This window comes from Pseudorca crassidens, chromosome 6 (genome assembly GCF_039906515.1).
Source record: "Pseudorca crassidens isolate mPseCra1 chromosome 6, mPseCra1.hap1, whole genome shotgun sequence".
NCBI classification, from domain to species: domain Eukaryota; kingdom Metazoa; phylum Chordata; class Mammalia; order Artiodactyla; family Delphinidae; genus Pseudorca; species Pseudorca crassidens.
The window spans coordinates 15,443,027-15,455,769 of record NC_090301.1 but is presented as its reverse complement, the minus strand read 5'-3'; the positions used below and the strand labels follow the sequence as shown (position 1 = coordinate 15,455,769).

The 12,743-nt window shown below is 42.1% G+C and overlaps 1 protein-coding gene across 3 annotated transcripts in view; it reads left to right on the top strand.

Annotated features, from left to right (window-relative positions):
- The window catches only part of MOGAT1 (monoacylglycerol O-acyltransferase 1), a 36,360-nt gene extending 27,519 nt beyond the window's left edge, over nucleotides 1–8,841 (top strand). The window contains exons 6-7 of one of the 3 annotated variants that reach the window (XM_067740424.1): nucleotides 551–7,514; nucleotides 8,501–8,841. In XM_067740424.1, the coding sequence (XP_067596525.1) occupies nucleotides 551–705 (155 nt within the window). In that variant the 3' untranslated portion in view covers nucleotides 706–7,514; nucleotides 8,501–8,841. Of the gene's footprint in view, nucleotides 1–550; nucleotides 7,515–8,456 lie in introns of all 3 variants that reach the window. The other 2 variants (XM_067740427.1, XM_067740426.1) reach the window with 2 other exon arrangements.
- The last annotated feature ends 3,902 nt before the right edge of the window (nucleotides 8,842–12,743 follow it).

Here is a 12,743-nt window from a genome sequence, read left to right as displayed (position 1 = left end):
TTTTTCTATTAATACTTTTGGTTGGTTTTGTTTTCCACCATTACAGACAGTGGAATCCTTGTGATTATGTATGTCTTCTGGTACAGATACTTAGCAGTGAAGATATATATTCTTTTCATTTTTTTAGGATGACATTAAACAGAGCCAGAATAGAGGGCTGCTGCCTCATGAGCTAAGATTTCCCAGGCAGTGATAATAGAGCACTGTGGTCTGGCTGTCAGCTGTACCAGAGGAGCGAGCTGCTGACGTGCACACACAGCAATGTCCTCTTATCTCCCAGCTGCAGCCAGCACAGTAGTTCATTTGACTCAAAGTCAAAACCACAAGCATCCTGACAATCCAGCGTCTGCTGAGAAGGAAAGCTCTTTATTTGCTACCAAAAGAGATGGTGTGACTACGGCAGGCAGCCAGTAAAAGGAAAAAGGGATGGGAGCTGGCAGGCCTGACAGATTCTGATTGGGAGATCTTTCTAGGGCTGTCCATTAGAGGTGGTAGTTTGTGGTGGAGTGGTTTTGATTTCTTATGTATGATGTATTCTCTGTTTTTGCAGTTGGCCGCCCAATCCCTGTTCGTCAGACCCTGCACCCAACCCCAGAGCAGATTGAGGAGTTGCATCAGACCTATATGGACGAGCTAAGGAAATTATTTGAGGAGCACAAAGGGAAGTATGGTATTCCAGAAAATGAAACTCTCATTTTTAGATAACCCTCCTCCTCGAAGGCATGCAAGAGGGCGAGAGAATATCCCGTTGGAAGAACAAATATTTTAAATAAATTAAATTTTTTCTTTGATGAAGGAATCAGATTTGCAACTGAGAAGTATTATGTATGGTGACAGATGTTGATGTTTATCTATGGTAACTAAAAATCCAGTGGGTGACTGTAGGGTAAGGTTGGAGATGATTATCAGCCTTTTAATCGTCTTCCTCATTTAGGAAGGTAAAAATTATTTTACAGGTTAAGAAAAGGTTTAGAATTATTCACGTGCAGGACTTCCCTGGTGGCGCAGTGGTTAGGGATCCACCTGCCAATGCAGGGGACTCGAGTTCCAGCCCTGGCCTGGGAAGATCCCAGATGCCACAGAGCAACTAAACCTGTGCGCCACAACTACTGAGCCTGTGCTCTAGAGCCCACGAGCCACAACTACTGAGCCCGTGAGCCACAACTACTAAAGCTTGCGTGCCTAGACCCCATGCTCCGCAACAAGAGATGCCACTGCAATGAGAAGCCCACGCACCACAGCAAAGAGTAGCCCCTGCTCGCCACAACTAGAGAAGGCCTGTGCGCAGCAATGAAGACCCAACGCAGCCAAAATACCCCCAAAATTATTCATGTGCTTAAAAAAAATGACAGCTTCAAAAAAAATAATTAGACCCCTTTACTAAATATTACAATAACTTAATGTGGCTTTTTCACTGAATATGACAGCTGTTGTTCAGCACAGCTGGAACATTTACGAGACAGTGTGTAAAATAACTTGCCATGTAGAACTGGAGGACATCATTTTTTTTTCTGCTTGAACAGACCATTTATTAGTGAATAATGTTACTTTTAAGACTTAGATAATTTGATCCTTTAGGTCATATCAACCAACGCATTTTTATACAATATTGCAGAATTTTAATGCCATTTTGGAAACAGGATGAATCTACCATATGGAAACGCATGTGGATGAGAGCATGTCTTCTCTTTTCTAATTATGCTTAGAAATATTCATTGTTGCCATTTGCTTAGAAATATGTTCATTTGCTACCGGTAAGGAGGTCTTTTGGAAGACATGCTTTGGACGGGTTTTAAGACATTGAAATTCCAAAAGGTTTTCACAGTAAAAGGAGGGGTTTTAATTGTCTTCCAATATGGCCTCTTCGAGTAAGATGAGCTCTGAGAGGCAGCGCCCTCTGGAGAGATGGGACCAGTTGACTCCGGTTATATGATTCTCCCTAAACCAGAATGTCAGGTCCGGGAGGGCGGGATCCTTGTCCTTCCTGTTCATGGATGTCTCCTTAGTGCCTGGGTCAGCTCATGATACGTAGTAGGCATGAAATAAGTACTTGTTGAATGGGCGTATTTCTAGGTGGACTCACAAACCTTGCCATAGGTGAAGAATTTTTTTAAGCTGTACCATAGTATGAAACCTATTCTCAGAAAAGACGTACTTTCCGAAGGAGGTAATTTATGTGTGATTGTCCCGTGCCAGTAATTGACAGTATCGCAGACTGGTTTGTAAAGAGCAAGTTGAGGAGGGTTTCTGAGAATTAGTCACTAAGCATTAAGTAATTATCCAGTAAGTAAGAAGAATATCTAGTTTCCAAGTGATCTCCACTGCCACATGTCTTTCTATACCTCCTCCACTCTCAGTATTTGGGGGCAACTTTACTGAGTTGTTCTAACTTACTGTTAATATGTGTTAAAACCCCTAATTTTTAAAACATCAGGCCCTGGGCTAGAGCCTGGATTGGGTGTAGCAACAGCAAAACACAGTCATGCTGGGTAATGCCGTGAGTAGAAAGGCATTTCACACACGAAAAAGGGAACCTTCTCAATTGTTCTATAGAAGACTTTTAGGCCAGCATCCCTTTGGCTTCATATGGTTGAGCAGTCCAGGAGGCCACTGACCCAAGGCCTTAAAATTAGATCAGTTCTTTCGTCAAAGCAGGGAACAGGGCACATCCTATTTTATTCTCTCTCTCTCTCTTTTTTTTTTTTTCTGGCCTCTCCTTGTGGCTTGCGGGATCTTAGCTCCCCGACCAGGGGTTGAACCTGGCCTCTGGCAGTGAAAATGCCAAGTCCTAACCGCTGGACCTCCAGGGAATTCCCAGGACACATCCTATTTTAATAGATGCGGATAATTTGACGATAAATCCTTTTTGGTATTATTCAATACCAAACAAATGTAAAAGGAGCGCCATTTACATAAAACTATGCCCTAGCTGGTCAGGGGTAAGTCTTTCTGACAGAGCTGTGAGGCCCAAGTAACCACAACAACTAAAGGCCTTTAAGTATTATAAAATCCATGAACTTCATTCCTTTGGAGAAGTTTATGAAAATCTCATGACACAGTCTTTTGCGATCTCACAAGGTATGAATTTTAATCTCACACTCAGTAGTGAGGGGGCCAAGATGACCACCAACCTCCACTGGATTGTCTAGGAAGCAGTTAAAGCCCATGTGTGGAAAGCAGAGGCCCTGAAAACTGGGAAAAGTTCTGCTCTGATGAATTTATTTAGAATTATGCCATTTAAAAAATCTAGACATCGGCAACTTTAATTTTGGCATACATAAAATCTTATTTTCAGGTACGTATTAGGGAGTTGATCTCCAGAGGTCTTAATCCAGCAAAGCCAGAAGTCCTTTCATAAACTCAAAGCATAGTTGTAAGTTCCATACAGTCCTACAGACTGCAAATGAATATATATGTATTTTTAAAATAAATAAATTTATTTATTTATTTTTGGCTGTGTTGGGTCCTTGTTGCTGCGTGGGCTTCTCATTGCAGTGGCTCCTCTTGTTGCGGAGCACGGGCTCTAGGCGCGTGGGCTCAGTAGTTGTGGCTCCTGGGGTTAGTTGCTCCACGACATGTGGGATCTTCCCGGGCCAGGGCTCGAACCTGTGTCCCCTGCATTGGCAGGCGGATTCTTAACCACTGCGCCACCAGGGAAGCCCGCAGATGAATATTTTTATAAGAATTTTTGCTACAACACAAACGTGAGCCATGTATTGTATTCACTAGTATGGTTGGATGGAGATCTCCTCAACTTTAAAGCTTCTCATCTAATATATAATTGCATGTAAAATTTAAACAGCAAAACAAAATAACAAGAACAACAACAACAACAGAAATAACCCCAGAACACCGGAAGAGAAACTGGGCAGATTGCCTTAAGAAAATGTGCATTTATGCTATTTGATTTGGACATCTCTTTCTCCTGTTTCCTTTGCACACCAGGTGCAGGCTGAGTCATTTCCTTTGTCTTGCAGCTAGAAGTATTGAAATTGTCCCTACCCAGCTAGGTCTGTGACGTTCACAATGAGGTTTGCAGCTTTGGTGCTTATGAAAGCCAACCAGTTTTGCTCTGTCTCAAGGGGAACCGGGGCAAGGGATGCTGCGTGATTTATGCAAACCCTTCACCAGGACTGTGAAAACAGTCAAAGTCTGTATAAGTCAGGGGTGATGAGTGAGCCTTTATTATTTGTGTAGGGTTAAAAGTAAAATCCCTACTTCCAGTAGAAGGTATATTTCTGTCAAGGGAAGCACAGGAGGTGGAATCTAGATTCAGTGCCCTTACTTCTGTAACTTTGCGTCTCTTCCAAACTACCTCACTGGTGCAGACTGCCAAATTGGTGATAAATCTGAAAACATGTTTGTGGTGCGTTATCTTCGTCTTCTTTTCCTCTGAAACAGGAGAAAATGTGGATGGGATCTGTCAGTTGGTTGGTTTTCTCCAATAGCCCAAGTTTGCTAGTTCTCATATATATATATATTTTTTCTAAGCTAGGTGATAAAATGTCTGTTTGTGGGGCTGGGAGAGTTCCTTCTAGTAGAATGTGTATATCTTTTTAAAGGAGAAAAACAAGGCAGTGTCGAAATAACCAAGTCGTTGCTCCTGTTTCTCTAGGATGGTAAACACAGAAGCAGTTCTTTATATTTAAAACAGAGGGATTTCTCTAATGCCTCGTATTGGGTTGACCAAAAAGTTTGTTCCAGATTTCAATGTTACGAAAACCCGAACGAACTTTTTGGCCAACCCAATATTTTAGTTATTTGAATTACTCCTTCCCAAACACCATCAACTTAGTGCCTTAATAATCTTCTATGAGAAGAAGAAATTTTATCTCAATCCATAGTTAACCCATGGGGTGATGAGTTCCTCAGTGGCAGAAACGGTGCCTTGCGTGTGTTTCGATCCTGGCCCAAAGAGAGCCGACTTCTGCCATCTCTCCGTGAACGCTTGAGGCATCGACCAGGAAGTTTGACGGATGGTGCCGTGGAAGCCCAGTTTTAGAGCTAGAAGGGACTTCATAGTCTGTCAGATATTCCTTCTGCAGATGAAGCAGCTGAACCCCAGTGAGGTTTAATACGCATTGGAACTGACCCCATGTTCCAGATTGAACAGGAGGTACTGCTATTCTGTGACTGTAGATTAGTAAACCCAGGAATCCTCCTATAAAGCAAAAGTGTCAAAGAAGTAGAGTACGATTAAAAATACACTTAAGGCAAGGAATTTAACAGCTCTGCAGCAAGCTCTGTCTTATTGGTATTAAGAACGTTTTCCTTTCTTGAGATCAGTACACTGCATTGTTGACTTTTCCTTTTTGCAAGAGCTATTTTGGTGATGTGTCCTGGGCAAAGCCCAAGTTTCCAACAACAGGCTTAGCCACTGGAGCCTTATAAGAGCAGCAGGATGGGGCAGGCTGCCTCAGGCCCAGGGCGGGTGACAGAACCTCAGACAGGGGAGCAAGCAGAGTTTCTGTCACCTCACAGTCTGCTCCAAGCCCCAGTCCATTTTGGCTTCAGCCTCCTCCAGCTGGCTTGTCACAGCTGCTTTTTTTTTTTTTTTTAATAGCTCTTAGATTCTGGTTATGAATTATCTTAGGCTCTCTTGAGAATAAAGATAAATCCGACCTTCCTTGTATTCCCGAAGGCATTGGGAATTGGCGTGATTCTCTCCTATTCCATTTCCAAACCAACGTGGAGCTTAAGGTCTTGCTGGTTGGATTTCAATCCCTCTTTTATGGGGATGCAGTCATGTTGAGACAACCAGAGAAAGTAACTATCGCATTCTTTTCTGCTCTCCAGGCTTCTATGTTCAAATCGTCCTTTAGCCTCTGGCCTTCCACTAATTGGCTGTGTGACGTGGGCTCGGTGGCTTCCTATGTAAATAGAGTTAGGAGTGAATGATCTCCGAGGTTCCTTCTGGCTCTATCTCTGTGGTCTCTCCCTGGCCTTTTTTCGGTCATTGTGATGACATCTAGTTGGAGATGCAGATTTATGTGATGACTTTTCCTTTTCCTGTACCATCCTCATTTGATTGTGTTCCTCCAAGACATGTAGTGAGTTCAAACGATTGTCTCACTTTCTTGTTATTTATAAAACACAGATTGCTACTGAAATTTCTTCACAGTGACCTTTCATCATGGTGTTTTTAAGAAATAATTTAAATCTCTAAGTAAAAATCAGAGAAATTTATCTATGAGGCTTCCTCCTTTATATCATTCAAAACTAGGGCATAACAGTTTATTACTTGTTAAACTCTTTATAGGAGATGGTGAATTTTTATATTTTCATTATTGGGTGTGTGGCTGTGTGCTTTTTAAAAGCTCTCGTTTTGTAAAGTTTTCACCAATAAATGGGTTTTCTGCTCAAGTTACAATTGTGTGGGTGTGGTGTTTCACTTGGATGGAATGCTTTTCCTTTTCTCACACCTTGACAAGGCTGAATTAACTTGGACTTGGAGATGAATACAAGCAAGGGAAATGCAGTGAAAAGGTGAGCATTGCAAATTCTCCTACTGAAGAGTCAGTCCTTTAAATTCACATGATGGGATAAAAGTCAAGACAGAAAGCAGGGGCAGGGCTAACGAAAAAGTGCAGGTGTGCAGGGTGAAGCATGAGCAGAGGGCAGGGAGAGGAAACAAGGCAGGAAATTGCTGTGGTCTCATGTGGTTGGAGTAAGTGTGAAACCTCTCAGATCCAGAAATATTAAAAAGCCGGTCAAAAAATGTACAGGTTCTCAATCAAGTGAATCACTTCTAGTGGGCACTGCGTTTCTTTTTGGATGATGAAAGTGTTCTAAAATTAGATTGTGGTGATGGTTGCCCAACTCTGTGAATATTCTAAAAACCCCTAAACTCTGCACTTTACATGGGTGAATTTTATGGTATGTGAATTATGTCTCAATAAGGACGTTTTCTAACCTCAAGTCAATCAGACACTTGGCGAAATAAAGGAAAAAGTTTAAAAATTCTTTTGTTTAATGTGTCAAAAATGAAATGGCCTCCCTTTGATGCCAGCGCTTTGAATGATAAAGTTTATACCTTGATTTTTGAGACCTGTTGGTGTTTCTGCTGTTTCTTTTCAAAATAGGTGTTTTCAGTACTCTTTTAAAGTATTTTATTGGATAAAGAACACGCCGTTTTATTATGGTGTAAAATACTGTTTGACTTTCATTTTCCCCAGTATTTTATTAATACTATAGCTGAAGACTAAGTAAATATTATCATGTAAAGATAACCATCAACATTTATTGACCACCTACAATGTGCCAGATTCAGGGCTGAGTACTTTGAGTTATGGCATTTAGCTCTTAAAATAGCCCTATGGATTGGTACTATTTTTATCCCATAGGAAACTGGGGCTCAGAGCAGCTAAGGGCTCTAGTGGAAGCAACACTGATGGCGGGTGGTGGAGCTCAGACATGATGCCAGGGCCTCCGGCCAGGGCCAATGCTTTGGGTGTAGGGCTCAGGAGCCCTGGGGTGTGTGCCATCTCTTTCAGTAACTGGCTGCGTGACTCTGGGTTAGTGACCTTGTATTGTTTACCTATCAAATGAGGAGGTGGGACGTGATTGTGAAGATTCCTTATAGGTCCACCTAGACGTGATTCTATTCTAAAACGTCTACATTTCCAGGCCACTCCCCAAACCCAGTGGGCATGGCAGCCATTCTCAGCGCTGAGAACAACTCTGGGGACCCATTGTGAGATGGAAAAATGTTGTGTTTGCCATTAGAAGGACAGAGTGAGGAAGTTTCATCAGTGGACTAATATTTGTTGTCAAAGTTTAAAATGTTATATGAAGAATACTTGTTTAATTAAAAGTCTTGATTTTGGGGGGAAACTGTTACTACATAGAGCATTAGTGGGGGAAAGATCATTTTTTCAAACTGTATTTTATTTTATTATTTTTTTAAATTGAAGTATAGTTGATTTATAGTATGTTAGTTTCAGGTGTACAGCAAAGTGATTCAGTCATATATATATTCTTTTCAGATTCTTTCTTTCTTTATTTTTTTGCGGTACGCGGGCCTCTCACTGTTGTGGCCTCTCCCGTCCGGAGCGCAGGCTCTGGACGCGCAGGCTCAGCGGCCATGGCTCACGGGCCCAGCCGCTCCGCGGCATGTGGGATCTTCCCGGACCGGGGCACGAACCCGTGTCCCCCGCATTGGCAGGCGGACTCTCAACCACTGCGCCACCAGGGAAGCCCCAGATTCTTTTCCCTTATAGGTTATTACAAACTATTGAGTATAGTTCCCTGTGCTATACAGTAGGTCCTTGTTGGTTATCTATTTTATACGTAATAGTATGTGTATGTTAAGCCCAAACTCCTAATTTAGCCCTTCCCCCCTTCCAAACTGTATTTTAAAATTCATTTTCTTTATCACATGTGTGTATGTATACGTGTGTTCCTAAGTACCTTTTAAAATTTTTCTCCATACAATTGCCGCATGTTCCACATTTAAGAAGAAATGTCTCCTGTTTGACGTCTCCTTCCCTGTCTTCTCCAGCTCACCACAACATCTTTAAAAATTCAAGATGGAGGTCTTCCCTGGTGGCGCAGTGGTTGAGAGTCCGCCTGCCGATGCAGGGGACACGGGTTCGTGCCGCGGTCCGGGAAGATCCCACATGCCGCGGAGCGGCTGGGCCCGTGAACCATGGCCGCTGAGCCTGCACGTGCGGAGCCTGTGCTCTGCAGAGGGAGAGGCTGCAACAGTGAGAGGCCCGTGTACCGCAAAAAAAAAAAAAAAAAAAAAAAAAAAATTCAAGATGGAGAGGAAGTTTGATCTTTAGTTTGACCTGATACTGGCATTTTACATGTGATGCTGAAATAAAGCAATGCTGTGATCTATCTTAGATTGGTTGACTCTATAAAAGCAGGATCACATAATTTGTAATTTCAAATTCACTTAAGTTTAAAATAACATTGAATCCATGCATATGGAATGTAAGTCATATTAAATAATTTTAGTGAGATTTGCAGAAGGGCTTATATATTCTATAGCTATAGATACAGGCATTGATGTATAGCTATATATATATATTCATTACTGTTACTGAAATAATATCCAGACAAAGGAAATTTTAAATCACTCAGAAGAAAAGTAAATGTGATTCATTTGGGAACTAACTCTACTTTTAAAGGTGGATTTGATTTATGGTATTTTGAATAATATATAGTTGATTGAACTTAGTGTGGTTATTATTACCAGTAAACATAGGAGATATGGCATAGTGACACTACAGTGTTTCCAGAAGTTGCAACATAGTGTACTGTTTCAAACCAGGACACAAGCATATTTGCACCTGAAAAGCACTGCAGCTCCAGAGGGAGGGGTGACCTTCCCAACCAGGGAAGACCTTGATCAGACATCCCACCCACACTCCTCCCCTTTTCTATCTTCTTCTGTTATTCAGGTTTTTTTCAAAACATTGGCTTCTACTTTGTCTATAATCCAGGAAAAAGAAAAATAAGAGGAAGTGAAGGGGTAAGTTAAATTGCAAGAAGCAGGGCTTCCCTGGTAGCGCAGTGGTTGAGAGTCCGCCTGCCAGTGCAGGGGACGTGGGTTCGTGCCCCAGTCCGGGAAGATCCCACATGCCGCGGAGCGGCTGGGCCATGAGCCATGGCCGCTGAGCCTGCGCGTCCAGAAAAACAAACAAACAAACAAAAAAATTGCAAGAAGCAACCAAGAAACTTACTTTTTGCCAGTGGTCAGGTCAAGGACCATGAAAGTAAGGAAGAGTTAATAAGAAAGCAATGGGGCTGCACGAGGAGGAGGCCGTCTCACGATTCTACGTTTTACGTTAAAGGACTGTTCGCATTCCATTCCATGGTGTGTCCTTGTCCTGGAGGACTTTCATTTCAGTAACAGGTGACAGGAACACATCTGGTGCTGCCTGAGTGAAATGGCATCTCAGAAATGGTGCCCCAGTGAAGGAAGGTCTATCTTTTTCTTGGCCCTTTCCTGGTAACGTGAAGGAGTGATTCCTACGTTAGTAGTTCACATTTTCTTAGCTCTACCAGACCACTATGATAAGGATCTTTGCTATTTACCTGATGACTGTTAGGAATCCACTATCTCTTAACTAGACGTCTGGACAGTTGAAAATCTTAGCTGAAAGTATTTTTTTTCCCCAATACTGTGCCAGGTTGACAGATGATATTAGCAACTAGCCCAAAGATCAAATAGTCAAGTGAAAACAGAATAGTAAAATGGTGTTTAAATCTGCCTAGGCAATGTGACCATTAGAACTATGTATTTGCATGGTTACTGTTAAGAGTTCGGTGAAACAAACCATCAGGATAATTTGGCTAGGGGTAATTTGCTGAGTTTAGATGTTCAGATGACAGAGCTTATGCAAAGCAGTGTGCCTGAGTGGTCATTTGTGGCCAGAGAAACCCCTTTTCATAATGAACTATTGGTACTGAACTTTTGAATTGCTCTGAAGCTGTTAGCACATCATTTTGGCCTGACTTTATTGCAGGTATTATTTTCCTTTCCACATCTTGATAGGCTTAGAAACTGCCCCAGGGCCATTATTTCAAAGGAGAAATTTCTCTTCCATCCTGTCTGTGATGTCTCTTTGCTCAGGGCTCTAGTTTTTTGTGAAACAAAGGCATGCAGTAACTTCAGTCTGATCCTCTCTCTGAGGTATATAATGTGTTTTCTCCTAATTCACTGAGTTCCATCAGGGTTATTTCCTGCCAGAATTATTTGGCAAGAATCCGCTGAAGAATTATTTTCAGATTTGTTTGTAGTTACTAGATTCAATCGCAATTTCCTGCCTCTCCTGGCAAATCAAAGATTTTCTTGGAGGGGCCAAGGCCCGAGCTGCAAGGTGTATTTCTACAAGTAAATGCAAGAAGTCTGGGCACAGCATGGAGGAAGATGCTTGGGGTCCAGTTCTGAACATCTGCTCAGTCAATTTGACAATGTTGATCCAGCACTGACTCAGTGAAAAGAACCAAGGCACAAGACATGTGTTCTGCCCTCTACGGGGCCATAATTAGAAAGTGTGTTACAGGAGAGAGAGGGAAGCAGCTGTCACAGAATCAGTACCAGCCCAGAGCTTTGGCCATGTAGAGAGATGAGTTATGGCTGGGGGATCCGGGAGGAATCATGGAGGGAATGGAATCGACTTGGGCTTGCAAAGCTGAGGAAGACCTCGGTGAGCACAAAGGAGAATCTCAGGCAGAGGAGTCAGGATAGGGTGGCCAACTTGTCACAGTTTTCCTAGCACTTTCCCAGTTTTAGCAGTGAAAGCTCCCATCCTAGGAACCCCTCAATCCCAAGCAAAGTGGGATGGTCAGCCACCCTAGGCAGGAAGGCAGAGCGAGTGGCTACCTCAACCTGTAGGAGGGATGGCAGGGAGGCTTTTTTTTTTTTTTTTGAATGTATTAACAGCTTTTAAACCAATCTTTGGAAAATGAATAATTCCAGCTTAGCTATATAGCCTATAATACTCTGAAATTTCCCATCTACTGGGAATTCAGTGTGAATGATGGGCTTAAGGCTCTGGAAGGTCACCATACATTTGAGTGAGATTTTGTCATGAGTTCCCCTTAATGCCCTCTTTTGTCCAAGTGGCCTCAAAATTAATGACAGTGAGTATTCCCCAAGAGTCTGGGTCCTGTGGAGAGAGTTATTCTGTGACTGTGACTGTCTTTTCTGAGCTTCATTTTCTCTCTCTACAAGGAGAAATTATTTTCTCCTATAATGGATTTCTAAAATATTTTAAATGAATGGGTGCCTAGACCCTGGGACTTTTGAAACTCCAGGTATACTTAGAGGTCTGAAATATTAGAAAATGCCCTAATCTTTATATAGCATTTACTCCAAGTTTTTATTTTGTTTTGTTCTGCCTTGTACATGTTAAATATATAAATCTATTATTTATAAATTTATATTTATTTTAACAATATATTTCATTTAAAATAAATATATATATCATTCAAATAAATCTTTTTTTTAAGATTTTGATGTGGACCACTTTTTTTTGTTTTTGTTTTTGCGGTACGCGGACTTCTCACTGTTGTGGCCTCTCCTGTTGCGGAGCACAGGCTCCGGACGCACAGGCTTAGCAGCCATGGCTCACGGGCCCAGCCGGTCCGCGGCATGTGGGATCTTCCTGGACCGGGGCACGAACCCATGTCCCCTGCATCGGCAAGCGGACTCTCAACCACTGCGCCACCAGGGAAGCCCATGATGTGGACCACTGTTAAAGACTTTATTGAATTTGTTACAATATTGCTTCTGTTTTATGTTTTGTTTTTTTGGCTGTGAGGCATGTGGAGATCTCAGCTCCTTGACCAGGGATCGAACCTGCACCTCCTGCATTGGAAGGCGAAGTCTTAACCACTGGACTGCCAGGGAAGTCCTCCCTTGCTCCCAGAAGGACTATAGATGGAATAGCTCTGCTAGAGATTTCATGATCTAAACGGTCACTTATGAAACTTAATAAAAAGGAGAATTGAATATGAGAATACCAAATTGCAGCTGAGTATTTACGTACAATAATAAAATTATCTCTCTTTTATAGAAGATTCACTGAGTAGTAGGAACTAGCAGTGATTGATGCTTTTACATCTTTGCCACAGTTAAATGAGCACATTTAATTTTGGAACGCAGCTTCTTAAACGTTTTATATCCTTCCCACCCCAAGTACCTTGGCAAATTTAACTCGGGCTAAAGTTGAACTCCCCTCAGTTGGAGCCTGGGGTTACGTGACCACAATCAAATTCCTAAAGAAATG